Source organism: Vulpes vulpes, chromosome 8 (genome assembly GCF_048418805.1).
Source record: "Vulpes vulpes isolate BD-2025 chromosome 8, VulVul3, whole genome shotgun sequence".
NCBI lineage: Eukaryota > Metazoa > Chordata > Mammalia > Carnivora > Canidae > Vulpes > Vulpes vulpes.
This window is the reverse complement of record NC_132787.1, coordinates 91,367,113-91,387,191: the sequence shown is the minus strand read 5'-3', so window position 1 is coordinate 91,387,191 and position 20,079 is coordinate 91,367,113. Positions and strand designations below refer to the sequence as shown.

At 47.9% G+C, this 20,079-nt stretch overlaps 1 protein-coding gene across 12 annotated transcripts in view; it reads right to left on the bottom strand.

Annotated features, from left to right (window-relative positions):
• Positions 1-20,079, bottom strand: part of OTOF (otoferlin) — a 215,659-nt gene that overhangs the window by 58,903 nt on the left and 136,677 nt on the right. For all 12 annotated transcript variants that reach the window (XM_072767470.1, XM_072767468.1, XM_072767467.1 and 9 more), the window contains exon 3: positions 7,093-7,181. Coding sequence is in view for 7 of the 12 variants with exons in the window: in XM_072767459.1 (XP_072623560.1) it covers positions 7,093-7,181 (89 nt within the window). In the remaining 5 variants the exon portion in view is untranslated. The remainder of the gene's footprint in view (positions 1-7,092; positions 7,182-20,079) is intronic.

The following is a 20,079-nucleotide window of genomic DNA, read 5'->3' as shown; positions in this document are numbered from 1 at the left end:
GCGGCAGAGACCGAGGGGGCACCCACAGTGTGTGAGAGCAGGGGGTGCCTGGACATCACCCGGGGCTGCCCTTGATTTACAGGGGAGGAAGGGGAGCCCAAGAAAATGGGAAGGGACACATCCCAGTGAGCTGAGGCATCCGATGAATTCTGACTTTAATGGACATGTCTGATGTCTATACCTTCCTGAGGAACACAGAAGGTGAACACTGTTTTTTTAAAAAAGGCCTCCCGCTCCTAACTCTGGGAAACAAACAAAGCTTTGTGGAAGGGGAGGTGGGTAGGGGGATGGGATAACTGGGCAATGGGCACTAAGGAGGGTACCTGATGGGATGAGCACTGTGTGTTCTATTATATGTTGGCAAATTGAATTTAAATTAAAATAAATGGGGGATCCCTGGGTGGCGCAGCGGTTTGGCGCCTGCCTTTGGCCCAGGGTGCGATCCTGGAGACCCTGATCGAATCCCACGTCGGGCTCCCGGTGCATGGAGCCTGCTTCTCCCTTTGCCTGTGTCTCTGCCTCTCTCTCTCTCACTGTGTGCCTATCATAAATAAATAAAAATAAAAAAAAATAAAATAAATGGGGGATCCCTGGGTGGCTCAGCAGTTTGGCCCCTGCCTTTGGCCCAGGGCGTGATCCTGGAGTCCCGGGATCGAGTCCCACGTCGGGCTCCCGGCATGGAGCCTGCTTCTCCCTCTGCCTGTGTCTCTGCCTCTCTCTCTCTCTCTCTCTCTCTCTGTCTATCATGAATAAATAAATAAATAAATAAATAAATAAATAAATAAATATTTTAAAAAATTAAAATAAATGAATAAAACAAACAACAAAAAAGGAAGAGTAAAAAAAGAACTATAAGAAATAAATGTGGTTTATAAGTTACCTAGCCTAAAAAGTAAAAATATAAATTTTAATTTATTACCATCTGATAGGTGAGAAATGGCTTTTTATGTACATAGAATGTGAAATGGTTTTGCTAAAAGTATGCTCCTTTGGGGTGTCTGGGTGGTGCAGTCAGTTGAGTGGCTAACTTGTGGTTTTGGCTTGGGCTGTGATCTCAGAGTTGTGGGATCCAGCCCTGCATTGGAATCTGCTTGGGATTCTCTTTCCCTCTCCCTCTGCCCCTCCCCACTATGCTTTCTCTCTCTAATAAATAAATAAATCTTGAGGGGGAAAAAAAAAGGCCTCCCATCCGTGTGAGGGGAGGAAGTGGTAGGAGCAGCCAGAGAGGACAAATAGGAAATGCTTCCCTCTGAAGCTCAGGGCCCTATCCACCAGCTGCCCTGCCTCCTCGAGGGCAAAACGCTTCACGCCATTCCTCCACTGGAAAGCCTGACTCTGCTTCTGGGTGCTTCTAAGACCCAGCCCAGCGGAGGCCTCCCTTCTGGCTGCATCCCAGCCTCTCCCTGGCTTGGGCAGTGTCCACAGAGGAGAAATGCTGGGATGGGGTCATGGGACCTGGAGCAGCTGCCCTCGAGTCTTGGTTTTGTCTTTATGACACAAGGAGGCAGTGGGCGTGCAGCCTCTGTACCGTGTAGACATTCTAACAACAGACTATAGTTATGAAAAATACAAGTCTTTTGGCAGCTTCACTTCTTTTGGTTTTAAATCAGTGGCTTTCAAACTTCAGGATAAACAGAATCTTCCGGAGGGCTTGTTAAAACATGGATGACTGGGACCTGCCCATCCATGGTTGTGCCGGTAACTGTTTAACAACTCACTGGCCGTGGAGAAGAACAGTCCTGACTCGTGGCTCCTGCCGATTTCTGTGGTGTCAGTACTCCCAGCAACGGCCGGGTTCAAGCTTCCAACGGTCGCTGAACTCCGAGTTGGCAGATGTGCACCATCTGCCCTTAGAGCTGGTAAGAGCCAGCTCCAGGTCACCACCGGCCCAGCCGCTGCCCGGAGTCTGAGGCCTGAGAATAGGTATTTCTGACAAGTTTCCAAGTAACGCTGATGATGCTGCTGGGAATCCCTGTCCACTGCTGCCCTTTGCCAGTGGGTCCTTTTAGTTCTAGTAGGACCCACTGAGCACCTGCTGAGTGCGGACCCTCAGGCACATCTTTCCTGGGAGCTGCCTCAGCACAGCAGAGGAAGGATCTGCAGAGACGCTGCAATGTGACAAGACACCCCCAGGGGGCAGGATGGAGCCATTCCCCCACAAGTGCTAACTGAGGTCAGTCTCAGACCTTAGACTTGGAGGGCCTGAGAGGAAGGCTTGCCCAGCGTGTCCTCCACCCCTGCTAGACGCTCTGTGATGGGCCTCTCGCTACTCCACCGCTGTTCTCACTGCTTTAACCACACTTGCTATGTGGCCCACCTCCTGGCAAACTCCCCACTCCTCACGCCCTGGTCTAAGCCTTGTCCACACACAGACTAGATGCCAACATCCTTAACAGGAGCAGGGTGGACAGCAGAAAGAGCCTGGACCCTGGAGTCAGGCAGAAGCGGATTGGCCCTATAGGCAGCTGTATGACTTTGGCTAGCTCTCCAACCTCTCTGAGCCCTGCTTTTTTCCGTCTCCTCAAAGGAGGTGCTACTACCTGCTTTACTGGGAGGCAGTGAGAGCACTCAAGTGAAACTCCTCTGACACTGCTGCGCTCAGAGGCCCTCCCGTCCTCCCTCCACTGACTTCAGGAAGGGAGGGGGTGCTATTGGCCCACGGGGTGCTGGTCTGAAGGTCTTCCTTGCAGGGTAGGCTCCGGGGGCAGATGTGCAGCCTCACAGAGCCAGGGGTCTGTCTGAGGCCCAGAGGGTGGGGCTGGGACCCTGGAACCCAGGGGATAATTTGGCTAGGGGGCTTTCACTTCTGAAAGTTTTCCCCAACCTCTTCCAAATGAAAATAAAAACCAGTGTTTTTATTTTATTTATGGATGATTGAGATGATCTCAGTCTTATGTAAAGTATGAAGAAAAGCATTTTTATAAATTTTTTTTTTAACAGGTCCATCCAAAATGTACCATCTAAGCAAAACCAGGGTGTGCTTGCTGTGAAAACAAAGCTTTAGAACAGGTGTGCTAATACAGCTTCCCACAGGATGCCCCCCACAGCCCTCCCTCCTTTAGCGAGGGAGCTGGTGCAGGAAGCCCCAGCTCAGGCCTGTGTGGTGACCCCGGAGACCTCCCTGCCCACCCTGGCTACACACCCAGTGAGGTCTGCCTGTTGCCTCTTCTCCTTGGGGTGGGTCAGCAGGGAGGAGCTGCCTGGGAGGGCGAGGCCTGGGGTGACCAGGCAGGGTACGCCCCTAAAGCCCTCGGACAGCAGGGGCCTTTCTCTGGAAAGTGGAGGTGTGAGGCCCTTCGTCCTCTGGGAAGGAGCCTGGGGGTCGGGAGGTCTGAGCTGAAGGCCAGCTCTGCCCTGCCCCTGCTGTGTGATCCTGGGCCAGGACCCTTGCTGGGCCTCAGTTTCCCCAAGTTAGGTGAAGGAGATGGGACCTGACTTTGTCTTCTGATAGCCTCTCTTACGTGGCCCACTGAAGTTGCCCATCACAAAGAGGGCATCCCCTAAGAGCCCACAGCCGCGGGGGAGGCTGGTTGCCCACCCTCTCCAGAGTGGCCAGGTGGGCTGAGCTGGGGCAGCAGGGAGGGGGGCCTCAGGCATGGATGGGCCCAGAGAATGACCACAATAGAGCGGCAACCAGGCGCCAGGGCCTGTCAATAATTCATTGCTTTCCCCTGGGAGCCCGTGTCAAGTGCCCGAGGCCTGGTCAGGCCACCACTGCTCTCCTGGCTCCTGAATTATTCAGAAGTCCCAGGAAACTGGCGCTTGCATCAGGCCATTCTTCATCAACTGTTCCGGACTGGAAAGGGGGACACCCCAGATCCTCTGGACCTGACACCTTGTCCTCACAGGAGGCCCAAGGTTCCTGAAGGAGGACCTGTTCAAGGCAGGCTGGGCAGACCTGGGGTCTCCTGGTGTCTCTTCCTTCACACCATGTCTCATCCTCCTGGCAGCCCCTACCACCACTGGGTCAGTGTCCAGCTTCCAAGCCACCCTCTGCTTCTAGAACAAGTCTCTTTCTCTGAGATAGGTGGTGATGAGATCAGGCCCATAAATTCTGTTTCTCATACCAGCTTCCTTTACCTCAGTTTCCCCAAAAGCATCAGTCACATGACTTGGCTGTCACCTTGGAGTGTCTTAAACTTTTCGGAGAAGAAGGACCATTTGAATTTCTGCTTCCAGACTGCTCCAGCCTGCACACCCTCTGCCTCCTGACCCCATCGGGGCATTTATTCCTTCACTCATTCCACAAAGTAAGCGGGGACCTGCGAGGGGCCAGGCACTGTCCCAAGCACAGGTGTGGTTCTGGTGGCTCCTAAGCTCAGTGCAAATCCCAGAGGCTCCCCCTCCGCTCAGCTGCCCAATGAGAAGGAGCCTGGCAACTCCAGGGTGGGGAGACCAGAACCCCATCTGACTCCAAGCACCCTGTCTCCCACTCCAACCCCTAAGCTGGCCTGTGTCTGGATGGGCCTTGTGCTGTCCTCGAGATGGCCACTCCATTTTTCCATCCTTTCCAAGAAAATAAGAGGATCCTTTCTCAGCAGGCCCAGCCCTGCCCTGGAGGGGTTTCTTGCCTCTTAAGTGGGGGGAAGGAAGGATGGGGAAAGAAGGAAGAAGGGGAGAAATAGGTTAGGGACTCCCCTGCTCTGGCTCTCTCTTGTTGGCATTTCAGAACAACTAATTGAAGCCTGAAGTTTCAATGTATTCACTGGGATGATATTCAATTTCCCAATTTAACAAATACTTCTGATTTGTTTATAGTAGGAGTTTTGATGTTTCCAAGGGTTTCCAGCATTTCTGTGACTGTTTAGCAGCTTTCATTGTAAACAGTACACCAATCTTGTTCGTATCAGTGGTTTCCATAATCACTGCCCACATACCCTGGTTTTCTGGGAGGTCCAGGATTAGAAAGGGAGAAGGAAGATAGGCATCCTAGCCCCAGCCCTGCTACCATCCAGTGTTCTCAGTATCTTCCCTGAGACTCAGTTTCCTCATCTGTGCACGAGGGTTACCCTGGCTGAGGCTCCTGGAAGCTCTGAAACCTCCATGTGGGTCCCTGCTGGGGTGCCTGGATGCCTCTCCTGGCCCTCAGCTTCCAATTCTTTTTTTCTTCCACCCACTTTGGTCTGTGTCTGGGCCTTTCTCCTGTTCTTGTTTCTCCTGTACTCACAGATCACCCAATCTCTCACCCCAGGGAAGAAAGTTTTGCTTCATCTTGGGGACGCCTGGTGAGGTGTCTCAGTAACCTCTCTTATGGATGTCATAGCAGCTGCCTGAATGATGTGATACCCCAACAAGCCAAGAGGCTGCCTCTCTGCCTTAAACATCTTCCCTTCTGGTCCTGCCAGGAGGCCTAAAATGCCCACACCCCATGCTCAGCTGAGATGTTATGGGCTCCCAATAAACACCACAGAATCTTTGAAGCCTGTGTGGTTCAGCCCACCCCAGTTCAAAAATCCCCTCCACAACATTGTGGTCTACTCTCTGCTTGGCCTCTCCCAGTGATGAGGAGCTCACTACTTCCCAACAGCTCACTGGCTTGAGAGCTCTGGCTACCTTTCAGCTGTCTGCTGTCTCCCAGCAATGCAATGGTCCTGGTCCTGCCTCTGGGCACACATCTCTTTTCCTGTTCCAAATGGCAGAAAACCTTTTTAGGGCACAGGTGTGGTGACTTAATCTCTCACTTCAGTACCTCCAGCACAGTGTCTGCCTGGTACAGAATATTTGCTCAGTGAATGTTTGATGAGTGACTGGAAGAGTGGATAGATGGATGATGGGTGGATGGATGGTTAGATGAATGGAAGGATGAAAGGACAGAAGGATGAATGGAAGGATGAATGGATGGAAGGATGGATGGAAGGATGGATGGAAGGATGGATGGACAGAAAGATGGATGGAAAGATGAATGGATGAAAGGATGGATAGATGGAAGGATAGACATGTCCTCTGTGGTTTTCTCCTTGAGGCTCTCATTCCCTCATCAGATTTAAGTCGCTTCCCCTGGCAATCCAAGACGCTGCCTACTGGTATCCTTTCCAACCAGCATGAGGCCAATGGAACCCTCATCCCTTACCCCTGTTCTGATTGTTATAATTCTATTAATATGACCTAGGATTAGGTCAGATTTTCTTTTGTTTGTAGTCTCCTCCCACTAATGAGTAATACTGCACTCTCAGCAAGTAATATCCCCATGCTTTTCTGGACATGTTACTGTTCATCCATGCCCCCCTCTAGCTGGTATAAAAGCAATTGGTTCTGAATCTCCAAACAGGACTTTACATTTATAGTGTTTAGCCACCATTCCAGATTGTTCAAATCATTCTGAGTTCTGCTTATTGCCCAGAGAGATGGATGGGAACTACTTTTACTAAACCCTTAGTAGTGATAGTGCTCATGTGGCAGGTGTGCTTCATTGAAGAATGTAAGCTCCATGAGGGTAGGCACTTGCTATCCTCAGCACCTGGTTCAGTGCCTGACACACAGTAGGCACTTCGTAAACATATGGGGAATGAATGAATGAATGAATGAATGAATGAATATCTATCTCACTTAATTCTTACAGCTTCCTTCGAAGTATATACTTAGACTTCGTACAAATGAGTAGATTGAACTCAGAGAGGTTATGTAACCAGCTCTGGGTCACACAGTAGATGGCTGCACTAGGAATCTGCAATCAGGCTTTCCTGGTTCCCAAACTACTGCATCAAACTGCCTCAGAGTTTGGCAAGTTTGCTCTCAAGGCGGTAGATGATCTATTGAAGTATATTATCAGCCATTCTGTTAACTCCTCTGCTGGGTTACTGTGACCCAGGGATGGTGTAAAGCAGAAAACTTAAAGAAGGAGACAGAAAACTGAGATGGAACTGGGGACAGAAGGAGCGAATGGGAGGGTATGGGGTTCTTGGCTGACAATGGTTGAGAGGGTAGAGGGACTCTGAGAGACAACATGAGAGAGCCAGGAAGGGGGTCTTTCACAGTAAATCCAGGGTAGGCTGTGGCTGTGAGTCCCCTTTAAAGCCCAAAGGAGAGGGCAGCCCAAGGAGCAAGGCAGAGCCCCAGCCCCTTTAGGCCCCACCTCTCCCGCCCGGCACTTACTTGTTGCTAAAGACTTTGCTGTAGTTGAAGATCTGAATCTCGAGTATCTCATTGCTGTCGATGTTGCTGGCCACTGGCCACCGGAAGGTCTAGGGAGAGAGAGACAGCTGTGCCTTAGATGGAAATGATGGCGGGGGTGGGGGGGTGGGGGGAAGAGGCTTAGGAGGCAGATCCCTGGTAGGGTGGCCCTCCACTTCGGCCCAGTGCTCCACAGGGATAAAGTTCACACTGAGAATCTCATTTAATTCCAACCACCACCTTGTAACATGGGTATTGTGACCCATGCCTCTTGCAAAGATGGCGCTCAGAGACGTCCAGTGACCTACCCAAGGTCATGGGGTGAGTGCAAGAACCTGGGCCTAACCAGTACTTCTGACTCTCAGCCTAATTCTTGGGGTGCACTCAGGAGTGGGTGGCACAGCCAGGATGGAGTGGGCTCCAGGGTAACAGCAAGGATTGTGGGCATAGGCTCAGTTTTTGCTGTCTGCTGAGTGGAGTTATAAGCTTCCAGCTCTCTCTGGCCAGAATCTTTTTGGTCAGTCTAAGCGGGAGGTTCTGGGCTCCTCCATTCAGGTCAAATCACCCCTCACCCTGGCAATGTTAACTCTGGGGACAGATTTTAGCTGTTTGGTGTTATTAGGGTCAGGTCCACAGAGGAGAGGCAGCCTGTCTCCAACATGCTGTTTCTATATTTACCCTCCCCACTTCTATCTTGGCTTCATTATTAAATCGATAATAATGATGAGCAGGAAGTTGAGTGGGATTTTTCCTGATGTCCTAGAAATGGCAATGAGGGCCCAAAATAGAGGCTAGAGGTGCTAAGTACCCATCCTCTGAAAAGAGCTGCCAATAGGCAGAACCGGGCAGCTGCCTCAGGGCTTCTTCAAAGGCCTGCTACCCCCATCCCAGCCCTTCTTCTTTCTGGGGTATGAAGAAGACTGGGAAAGGGAACGGTGGCAACAGTCACATCCCAGGCATTTCTGTGGCCCCTTCTTAGGAGAATTGCTCAGAGAGGTTAAGGCACTGGCAGGAAGGGAGGCCTGGCATGCAAGTTGCCAGTCACATCTGCCCGGGCAGTAGACTAATTGGTCTGTCCCTCAGACCTCTAGGGAGACCCGTGAGGCACCATGGCCATAAGGAGTCTGACAGTGCCAGTGCAGGGTGTGTCAAGTGTATGATTTCTGCTCTGTGGGGCCAAGTGAGTGGGTGCTGCGAAGGGCAGCCAGGCTCAGCAAGCCTGCCCTCCAGGGGAGGGGTCCTCAGCCTGGGTGACCCAGGGCTGGAGCTGAGGTGGGGTGGGGTCAAGTGTCCTCAGTTGGAAATCCCTACTACATGGTGGGCCGCTCAGGTTCCCTGCAGAACCCACCCACACGGTGCTCTATGAGACAGACAGACAGGGTTCGCAGGTCGGCCATGCTGACAGCTTCCTGAGCTGGCTGGAGCTCGCCAGAGAAGCTGCCCCACCACAGAGAGTGGGCGGTGCCACCCCCAGAATCAGACCATGTCCACCACCCCAGGCTGGAGCGGGGAGAGGATGAGGAGGGCCTGAGCAGGTATCCATGTCTGGAGCCACAAGCCGGACAGAAGCGAGAAGGCCAGGCCCAGGCCCAGAGAAGATGCCAGACTGGAATAGCCTGGATAGCAAACCTTTCTAGACAGGACCATGAGTAACTGAAGATGACCAGAAAGCTCTGAGGTCTGCTCACAATGCGGCTAAGAGATGGGAGCGATGGGATTTTGACAGAAAGGTGGAAAGCAGTGACTTTTAAATTTGTTTCATTTTCATACCCACTGAATCCAGACTGCCGATAGGCTAGAAAGAAATAATAACGATAGTAATCTTACTAATAGCTGCCATTTATAGAGAATTTTTTTCTAAAGATTTTATTTATTTGACAGAGAGCAAGAGAACACAAGGAGAAGGACAGGGAGAAGCAGACTCCCCACTGAGCACGGAGCTCGATGTGGGGCTCAATCCCGGGACCCTGGGATCACGACCTGAGCCAAAGGCAGATGCTCAACTGACTGAGCTACCTAGGCACCCCTATAAAGGACTTTTCACTATGCAAAGGTCTGAATGCTTTAGATTCACTAATTCATTTAGTCTTTACTATAACTCAAAAGGCTGCTCCCATGTTCTGTTTCATACACAGAGAAGCCAGGCCTCTAGAAGGAACATGATTCAGAGAACTCTGTGGGTGGTGGCCGAGTGGGGGGGGGTGGTCGCCTCTGGGACCTGGCCTTGCAAGCCATTGCAAAGCTTCCTTTTCCCAGATTGGGAACCTGGATGTTTGGGGGGCACCGGGCCAGCTTGGCAAGACATTACAGGGTACAGAAAGGGCCTGTCTCAGGAAAATGGCCTCATGTCACTCTCCTCAGTCCCAGGGAGGGGCCAGCTGGAGTGAGCAGGTGAGAGAGGAGGAAGCAGCCCAAGGAGAAGGGGTGAAGGCCATGGAGGGAGAGGGTTCTGAGCAAGGCCTGGGGAGGACTTTGGAGGCCCTGGCCCGCAGGCCTCATTCAGCGCGCTTCTGCTCCTGCTGTCTGGATGCCTCCAGCTTGGCTGAGTGTGTGGTTTTCTTAATGAAGTTGCTTTTAATTGAGCTGCAGGGAAATAAGCTCTTTCATGAAGGCCCAACTCACCAGCCATAGTGCTGCGGGAAGAGGCCTGTGGAGCCTCTGAGCTTTGCATTTCCTGGGGATGAAGCAGGTGGGTGTTTGCTCCCCCCTGAGAGTGTGTGGGTGGGGTCTCAACTTTGGAAGGAGAGAAAGACTAGGAGGAAAAGGAGGTCACTGTGGAAGTGGCGCTGTGACAGGGAGGGGTGTCGAGCAGTTACATCGATGAAGTGAACACAAAGGATCAGCAGAAATCCTTTCAAGGAAAATTAGAGGCATGACTTATTTTATTTGGTTTTTCCCTGTGGGGACTTTCTACCTGTTTGGGGTTGACCCTCTCATCTCCCTGACCCTGCACCCCCTCTCCCTCTCTTGCCATCACTTTCTGACCACCTCTCTGTCTTGGTCTGCTTATTTCCCATTTCTCTTTTACCAGAAAAAAAAAAAATGTTGTTTCTCATTGTCTCCTCATTTTGTTGTTACTTCCTTTCCACCAGTTGGGGAGATGTGTACTGATGTATAGAGAGCACAGCAAGACCACAGGGGAGGTTTAGGGGCTCAGGAGGTCCCGGGCCTGTGCACTCCCCCTCAGAACCCGCAGAGCACATCTGGGTAGAATTAGGTACTTCTCAGAGCTCTCTTTGCTAATAACCCAGGCTCACAGCAATATGGCCGAGACGTGCTTCTTTCACACAGGGAGATGTGGAGGGTATGAGAGGTGTTGCAGGACACACAGCTGGGTGGTGGTGGAGGCAGGATTGGAATTCAAGGCTCCCGATACTTAGCTCAGATCTTGACCCACCACACTGCACCTTCTCCTGAAGCCGGAGATTAGCTGAGGCTGAATCTCAGAGATAGTCTGTGGCTCTGACAATCCTAGATTGACAGCAACCAAAATGTTCATTTCTTGAGTGCTGATCATGTGCCAGGCATTGGCTCCACACTTTACGTATATTATACAATTTAATCCCCACTTTGCAGATGATGGAACTGAGGCTCAGAACAAATTTGTCCAAAGTAATTCAGCTATTATGTGGTAATGTAGCTTAGTAGTTGAGATAAGAGCAGGGCCTCTCAGAAGTCAGTTGCCAGGTAAAGAAGTCTAAGCTACCCTGCTGGCGAGACCACGTGGAGAGAGGTCCTGGAGAACCCAAGGCCACAGGGACACCCCAGGTATTCCAGCTGGTTGTGGAAGAACTACCCAGCTGAGCCCAGCCAACCACAGAATCATGGGAAACCCTAGAATGTGGAGAACGGGGTAGTACGTTCCACAGCTCTAGATAACTGTGACACTCCCCCATGCAGTCTCTCTAAGAGTCAGACTTGTGCTGGGGAGGCCTGACATCAGTGGCAGAGCTGGGCTCCATGCTCTGGGCCTTGTCTCTCCTCCACACACCAATGCTTTGCTCCTTCTCCTTCTGTTGCCCCAAGAACTCCAGAGATACCTTGACTATTGCTCTCAGAGTAGTTCAGAGCATGAGCAGAGTGGGCAGGTCCAGTTTTGTCTTGTCCACAGAGGTCTCCCTACACCTGGCATAGGGCCTGGCACACAGTAGGCCCTCACTCAACAAATGAGCCTCAAAATGGCTGCTTGGGCTGGCGGCGAGTGAGCTTGGGTGGGTCAGTTCATCTCTCCACACCTCAGCTTACTCTTCTGTGAAGTGGAGGTGAGGGTCACAGTACTGCTTCTTGGGGTTATTGTGAGGCTGGCAATGCACTGGCATAGAACCTGGCCCAGGGTGAGAGTACGACCAACATGGTGGCCTATCATAGTGATTCTTCTTGTATTGTTAGTTCTGGAAGCCAGAGTTCTGGAGGCCTGGCATTCTTGGGGATGGTGCTGCAAACACTACGGGAGGTTTCTGGGAACAAAGGGCCTCTCTCCAGCCTGAGAAGGTACCAGTGTGACTTTCTTTCTATGGCCACAACAGCTGAAAGTTGTGCCTTCTATTTCTGAGGTGCTCTGAACATTGGTGGCCTAGAGACTGGGCCAAGGGAATCCGTGCAGCATTTAAGATTCTTTACCCTGCCAGCCTCCAAACACTCTAGGGGATTCAGATAGTAGCTAAGCCAAACACTGTCACTCAAGATGTCACCAACCAGCAAACCCCATTCAGGGGCAAATGTTTTCTGAACACCTTCTGGGTTTATTGAGTGCCTCCTTGTGCCAGGTTTTGTACATGGCACTGTGGACAGTACAGGAGGCGGGGGCGTTTCTTGGTTCTGCAGGAGACCCGAAATTGCGACCGCGATAGGAACATTGGCAAGTGATAGGGGCTGGAGGAGGAAAGGAGGACCTCCCTTCAGAATAGGGGTCTCAGGATCCCCGGGAATGAGGAGCTGTGACCTAGTTCGCCAGCCCGAGCCTTGGCCCTGACCTGGCAGGTGCTGACCCGGGTGACAGGGTTCTGCATCTTATCAGCCCCAGAGATCTAGGACCCACGGAAAGGTTTCCTTGAGGAGGTGGAGGATGACCTGGATTATTCGAGCTTCCTCACTGACTAGGTCTGGAAATATCCTAAATCATCAAGGGACAGTCCTCCAGATCTGGAGAGGAAATTGGGATGTGTTGCAAAGCTTTAGAATGCAATGGAAAGGGATTGTCTTGGGAATTTAAAGACCCAAGATTCAAGTTAGGTTCATTCTTTGGTTCATTCTTTCACTTGGCAATATTTCCTGTGCCCTGTGCTGGAGGCCAGGCCACTGATGAACCAGACAGGTGCATTCCTAGCCCCATGGAGCTCAGAGCCCATGACTTCCAGGTACAAGTGAGGTGGGCAGGTGAGGCCAGCCCCTGGCCTCCTCACTCCCAGGCTAATGACTTCTCCCTCCTCTGGGCTCAGAAGACCTGTGGTCCATCTTTGACTGTACTGGGTCCCTCTCCCCCTGGACTGAGCCCCTTGAAGGCAGGTTCACTTTGCAAGTGACCATACGTGCTGGAATCAAATAGACTTGGGTTCAAACCCTGATTGTGGCTACTTATCACCTGGAATGATTCTAACCCAGTGAGTTATAATGCTTGTTTGACGCTCTCAGCCCATCCTGCCATACACTAGGTGCTCACTACATAGCAGCTGCTCTCCTTATTATTTCTACAAGTACTGTTGCTCTTCTGGCCTCACCTCTGGAGTCCGGTCCACATTGCTCCTGGCTTAGAGCCAAATCAAACTGGCTTAGGGTGGGCTCAGTGTGGGGACTACTCTCCTTCCCCCAGGGTAGGGGCCTCTGCTAGCTGCTGGCCTGGTACCATGCCATTCTCTCTCTCTCTCTCCACCCCCCCCCTTCCTCCTCTAGAGCTGTAGGTTAAATGCAGGGGCTCAGGTTCCAATCTCAGGGAAAGGAGACACCACATCCAGGTTTTGTTTCCACCCATTGTTGTCTGAAGCATTGTCTTTCTTCCAAGGCCACCTCACCACTACTCAGGTTCCTCAGGCCAGCCTGCAGCAGTCCCTCTCACCCTTGTCTGAGCAGAGAAGGGAGAGACATTTGCTATCTTGTCTTCTATTTCATTTTTTCAGCCATGCAACTGTCCTGAAAGGCAGGCAGAGCAAGGAGTTTATCCCCATTTTACAAAAGGGGAATCTGAGGTCCAGAGGTTGAGTGGCCAGCCCAAGGCCATGGAGTTTGTTAACATCTCAGGGAGGACCGTAGACCAGTTCTCAGGACTCTCAGGCCAGTGCTCTTTGTACCTCGTTGAGTTGGTTCCTGAGGGCCCTGGGCACAGTAAACATGAGAAAAGAGACTTTCTGAAAAGCAAAAGGGCCTTCAGAAGTTTTGTCAGGGGCCAATGATATTCTTTTTCCAAGCTTCTTCTGGAACCACAGGTAGATTGTCTCTTTCAGGGACCAGAGAGGAAATTTAGGATTTATCTACTCCAGTCTGGGGAGGCAGGTGAAAGCACAGGTGCAGTTTCAGACTCTCTTTGAGGGCTGAGCAGACCCAGGCCCCTGGGCCCTCCTTGAGCAGGGGGTGGAGGGCTGCCTCCCCTGCTTTGTGGGGGTGCACTGCTGGTCAGTCGTTGCTAGACTGGTGGCTACTCCTCAGAGGGAGGAGTGGTGGCAGGACACATGGAAGACCAACACGGCCTTGAAGGGTGGTGGGGGTCAGGCCCAGGAGCAGCTTCCTACTGCTGCCTCTGGAATGGGTTTATAATCTAATTGAAGCATGGACTTAGAATGCTGGCTTTGCTACTTATGGCCCTTGGGAAGGATACATGCTCTCTGAGGCAGAGCTTCATTATCTGTAGGTTGCCGTGGAGATTGGATGGAAGAGGATTGCTCAGGAAGCAATGCTGCTGCTCAAAGCTGCTGCCATGATTGTCAGATGGGGCTCCCCCCACGGAGGTGAGGGGCAAGTCCTCACAGTGTGGGAGGGCCTGAGCTTTGCAAGTCATTTAGCATCCTTGGCCCCCATTCCAGAAAGTGCCAGTCGGTTCCCCACTGCAACCACCAGAAACTTCCCAGGCAGCTCATGAATGGGTAGAACTTTTCCCAGGTGAGGACCACTTCTCCCCATCTTGGGGCAACTCTCCTACTCTGGCCATGTGCTTTTGCTTACTACTCCCTGGCTTCTGAGCCCCGCCCCCCCCCAACCATGGAACCAGAGGCTCCTCCATGCCCAAGTTCCTACATGGATCCTCATGCACTGTTGAGCCTGCTTCCCCCTCTGGGGTATCCTAGCCTGGCAGACAGGAGGCACTCAGAACATGGCCCCATGCTTGTTCTTGGGGCCGGCAGGGACTGCCTCTCCACTCGCCCCATGTTGGGCAGCATTGGGAAGAGGAAGGATACGGTGATTAACTTTGAATGTCATGTATACCTGTGGCTCAGGTGTCCCGGGGTGCAGTTAATGGAAAGGGGTGGCAGCACCCTTGGAAGGGGCATCAGGTTGCTCATTGGCTGAGGCCTGGGTGGACAAGTCCCCTGGGAGACTTGAAGAGAAGGAGAGAGTCAGATGCTCTGCCTGGATGATCAGAGGCAGAGGCCCTGGAAAGCAGGACTGTGAGGGAGTGATCCAGTGTCTTCACTCAACCAACCCCTCCTCTCGGGCACTGACTGATGTAAAGGGGAAGGGAGGGAAGCATAGGTTGCGTAGTGGGGCAAGCCCAAGGCCAAGATGCCGGCATAGTAGGGAGCCATGGTTCCATCATCCCCATCATCCCTCATTTTGTTCATCATACCTATCATTGGGTTCACTTGACACATGGGTAACAGAGACTGAGAAACAAACTGAAAGTGACACAGCCAGGGGTGGAAGATGTCTAGAACAGAACTGTCCTTGTGGAGGGCACAGCCTGCTGGCAGTGATGGTCAGTAGTTACTTTTGAGTGCAGGAGAGAAGGCCAAGGCCTTGCTTCCCTGTGCCTGCAGCTGTGGGCATATAGACACAGCAACACTGTGTGGGATGGGCCCAACATGAGGAGGAGACAGGGGTTCTGGGTGGCCCCTCAGCCTGGTGGCTGCTCAGCTAAATACCAGCTTCAAAGGGCACAAATAGTCTTCCATGAGGCCCTTCCAGCCAGCTGAGCCAAAGGTGAGAAGCAAAGCCCAAGAAGGAAGGGGTAAGCTATTCTGGGGGTCACAGCAGAGCTTCTGTTTCATGCCAGGATGGTAACTTAGGACTGCTGGTTCTTACCCCAAAGTCAACCCTGGAGAAACTCTAGAAGCAAGAAGGAAATACAGATTCTAGTAAGTAACACACAAACAGACAAACAACTGTGAGAAACAAGAGACCAAAGCCTCTTTGAGCTGATCTGTGTTGGGGAGGATGGAGGCTCCCTGGGGGAGGCTGGGGAGCAGCCAAGATAGGTTTTCATGGACCTCCTCTCAGTGAAACCTCAAAACTAGTTTGTTAAAAATCTAGCCTGCTTGCTGGCCACCATGTTTCTCCTTAAAGGGTTAGAGAGGAGACTTTGCCTGTTTCTGTGGTGACTGGGGCCCCCGTGGTGCTTTCAACCGCTAGGGCCTGACACAGCTGGTTTTGATGCTTCCCCAGACTGGTCAGCAGACAGGGTAGCTGATCCCAGGGGCACTTGAACTGGGTAAAGTAAACAAACATTTGGAGAGACATTTCTTCTACAGGCAAGACAACATCTTGAGCAGTATATACCACAAGGGCAGGATCATTAGAACAAATGGACCATAAAGACATATATTAGCAATACAAAACAAAAACAAGGGATACTAAGAAAGAAAGAACAAATTAGTCAATCGGAAGATCATTTTGAAGAACTCAGAAAAAAGCAGGAAAGGACTGATAGGTCCTTTTATAAAAATATAAAAGCAAAGAAATGGCAGTTAGAGGTGCAAGTAGCGACATCTGATAACAGGAGTCGCAGAGAAGTGAACAATATAAAAACTGAATGGAAGGAACCTTTGGGAAAAAATGGAGGTAGAATTTGCTACAATAAATGAAAGATGAAAAGCCTTGGCTTTGAAAAGAGCTCACAAAGTAGTGCAAAACGGGAGCAATAAGGAACCCCACAGTCAGACACATTATAATAAAATTTGAGAATATCAAGATAAAGAAATTATACTTTTTTTTCTCCCCCAGGGAAAAAGAAAAGATCCCACTTGAAGGTACAAGAAACAGATGGCCTTCAGACTTCTCAACAGCAACAGGTACTGCTATTCTGAAGTAAAGGAAAGAATTTTGAGCTTCGAATTTTATATCTAGTGAAAGTCTTGTTCAAATTTGAAGAAATAAGAAACTATTCTCAGATTTACAAAGATTTAGAGGGTTGGCTATGCAAAGACCCAAATTGAAATGGCTTTTAGAGAAAGTACTCAAATAAAAAGAAAAACAGTGCCAAGAGATGCTTCAGGAGATAGGAGAAGAACAGGTGATCAGATATGTTGGTGAAGACTTTTGTTGTCCTCAAAAAAGATAAAGAAGGCTAGGGCAAATAAAAAGAAAAGGAGAACACACATTCATAAGAACCTGGAATGAAAATTGTATAATCTAGACAGTGTGGGCTGAGGTAGGGAAATCAAAGAGGCTTAGGAGAGAGAGTATTACAATATTTGCCATGATGGGGGAATTATAACTACTGATTTATTTTCCAGCTATCAACAGGGACCAAGGAAGGGTGACTACGTTGAAAACATAGAATATATAACTTTTCACTTAACAAAAGGAAACCCGATCTATTCCATGGAAAGCTGGAAAGGGGAAAAGAAAGCAAACAAACAAAAAGGACAGCAAATGGAAAATATAAAATAAGATGGTAGTAGAAATAAAAATAAAAATAGCAATTAGAATAGATGTAAATGGATAAAACTAATCAAAACACAGTCTCCTAGTGGGAAAGAAAATTTAATCTACAAATACATGCCCTAAAAAGACACACTTGAATTTAATAGCACAGAAATACTGAAAATGGAGACATGAAAAAAGATATACCAAGAAAATTAAAGAACTGAAAGAGATAGACCAGGCAAATGAACCAAAATTAGCTGAGATCATAATCTCAACATCTAGCAAAATAGAAAGCAATGCAAAAAAACACCATATCAGACAGAGAAGGATATTAAGTACCAGGAAAAAGAAAAATAGATAAGAAGATATAGCCATCATGAACATATAGAACTTATTAGTAATATAGTTTCAAAACACATCAAGCAACAAATGACAGCTACAGGGAGAAGATGTAAATCAGAAATTGTAGAAGTAGATTTTATCGCAATAATTTTTGAAACTGAAATCAAGAAGAGAAAAATGAGCAGAAAAGGTGAAGAATTGTGTCTCTGCCTTTCTCTCTCTCTCTCTCATGAATTAATAAATAAAATCTTAAAAAAAGGTTAAGAATTGAATAGTACAACTAAGAAGCCTGAACTTATAAAAGCTTGAAGTTATATTGTATTCTATAGAGAACCCTTTACTGAACACATTCCTTTTAGGCAGGGGGAGTATTTATGACCATGCACAGAGGCCCTAATCCAGGTCCCAATAAATTCTGAAGTATCACTATCATACAGACTGTGCTCTTTGATCATAATGCAAGAAAACTAGAAACGAACAAAATGAGACTCTAAAATGTCATATGTATCAAAACTAAGTAACATTATTATATAACTCTTGGGTTTAAAAGAAAATCATAAAGAAATACAAAAAATGTTTAAAGCTGAAGGTAATGAAAATACTACATATAAAATTTTGTAGGATGTGGCTAATATCGAGCAAAATTTATATCTTTAAACACATTTATCAAGAAATAAAAAAGTTAAAAATAACAGGCTTAGCACTCAATTCAGGAAGTTAGGAAAAGAGCCACAGAGCAAAATAAATAAATAAATAAATAAATAAAATAAACAGGGAGAAGGGAAATAATTAAGAAAAAAGCAGAAATAATGAAATAGTGAACAACAGAAGAGATTTTTTTATATTTTATTTATTTATTTATTCATAGAGACGGAGAGAGAGAGGCAGAGACACAGGCAGAGGGAGAAGCAGGCATCACACAGAGAGCCCGACGTGGGACTCGATCCAGGGTCCCCAGGATCACGCCCTGGGCTGTAGGCGGCGCTAAACCGCTGCACCACCAGGGCTGCCCCAACAGAAGAGATTAACGAAGCCAAAAGCTAGTTCTTTACAAAGATTAATAAGATAAACAGATCTTTAGCAAGACCAAGAAAAACAGAAGGATGATAAAAATAAGTGCAGTGTGGAATACAAAAGGGGAAATCAGTATAGGCACAAAAAATACTTTAAAACAATTTAAAAACTTTACAATCAAATAGGTGCTAATAAATTTGAAAACCTAGATGAAATGTTTAAATGTCTAGAAAAATATAGAAATCCAAAACTGGTGCAAGAAGACACAAAGAAATTGAAAAGGGTGTTGAAGAACCCCTTCCCTAAACCATCCAAACTTAGATGCCATTGCATGTGGTTCTTCCAAAATGTCAAGGAAGAGCAAATCTCTATTTTATGCATGGTATTCCAGAAAATTTTATGCATTATCAAATGATGAAAACTTTACAAATGTAGCTGCAAAAATGCTGCATAAAAATATTTGCTAGTTGAATCTAACAGTTTATTAAATGAAATACTTTATGGAACGTACTAGAAGAGCAAAGTTATGATTGTCTCAATAGATGCAGAAGAAACTTGTAATAAAGTTCAACAATGTTTTATAATGAAAACTCTTAGCAAACTAGTTAGACAAATAGTAAGATCCTATTACAGCAAGTATATATGATGACAAAATTTTAGATGCACTTATTCCTTTTAATACTGGGGACATAGAAAGGATGCCCACCAATCACCATTACTGTCTAACATAGAACTAGGAATCATGGTCAATGCTCCATGGAAAAACAAAGAAATAAGGGGATAGGACTGAAGGGAAGAGATAAAACCTCTTTTTGTAGATGACATGATCACCTATATACAAAACAGAACAAACTATAAATATAAAAACAAGTCAGAGACCTCAGCAAGTTTGCCAGATAAAAGAGGACTTCTAAAGGAAAAAAAAGCATTTCTCTAAGTCAGCAATAGTCAAAAAATGTAGCAAAATCAAGACACCATTCATGATAACAATAAAACCAGAAAGAGTCTCGGAAATAATCAAGATTGGGGTGCCTGAGTAGCTCAGTTGGTTAAGCGTCTGACTCAGTTTTGGCTCAGGTTCTGATTTCATGGGTTGTGAGATCGAGCACTGCAATGGGCTCCTTGCTCAGTGGGAGTCTGTTTGCATATCCTCTCTCTGTCCCCCAAGCTGTTTAGGTGCTCTCTCTCTCTCTTTTTCTCTCAAATAAATAAATAAATAAATAAATAAATAAATAAATAGATCTTTTAAAAATAATAAGAGAAAATAATGAAGATCATACGACTTCTATGCAGTAAACTTAAAAATGCCAGTAAAGGGAGGTGGATAGTTTGAGTAGATGATTTAATATTATAAAAAATTGACATCTTCCTCAATTGATTTTTAAATCCAATGGAACTTAATCAAAATTCTGGTTGGTTTTTGGAAGGATTTGATAAACTTATTTAAAAATTATCTGGAAGATTAAAGGTCCACAAACAGTTCACCCTTTAAAAAGAAGAGGAAACAGAGGGAACTTGCTTCATCAGATACTAATACATACAAAAATGTCATATTAATGAGTACAGTGTGATAAAGTTCAAGAACAAACAGATTAAAGGGATAGAATAGAAGGCTAAGACATAGACCCTAAATGGAGAGATGATTGATTGCTTCTCAAATTGATGTTAGGAAAAGTTGTTTCTTATATGGAGAAAAATAAAACTGTGCCCCCTCTAAAACCACATGCAAGGTAAAAAAAAAAGATACAATTATATAATCAGAAAATGTAGAGCAACATATCTGTAATCTAGAAGAGTGTAAATATATCTTCAGCAAAACTT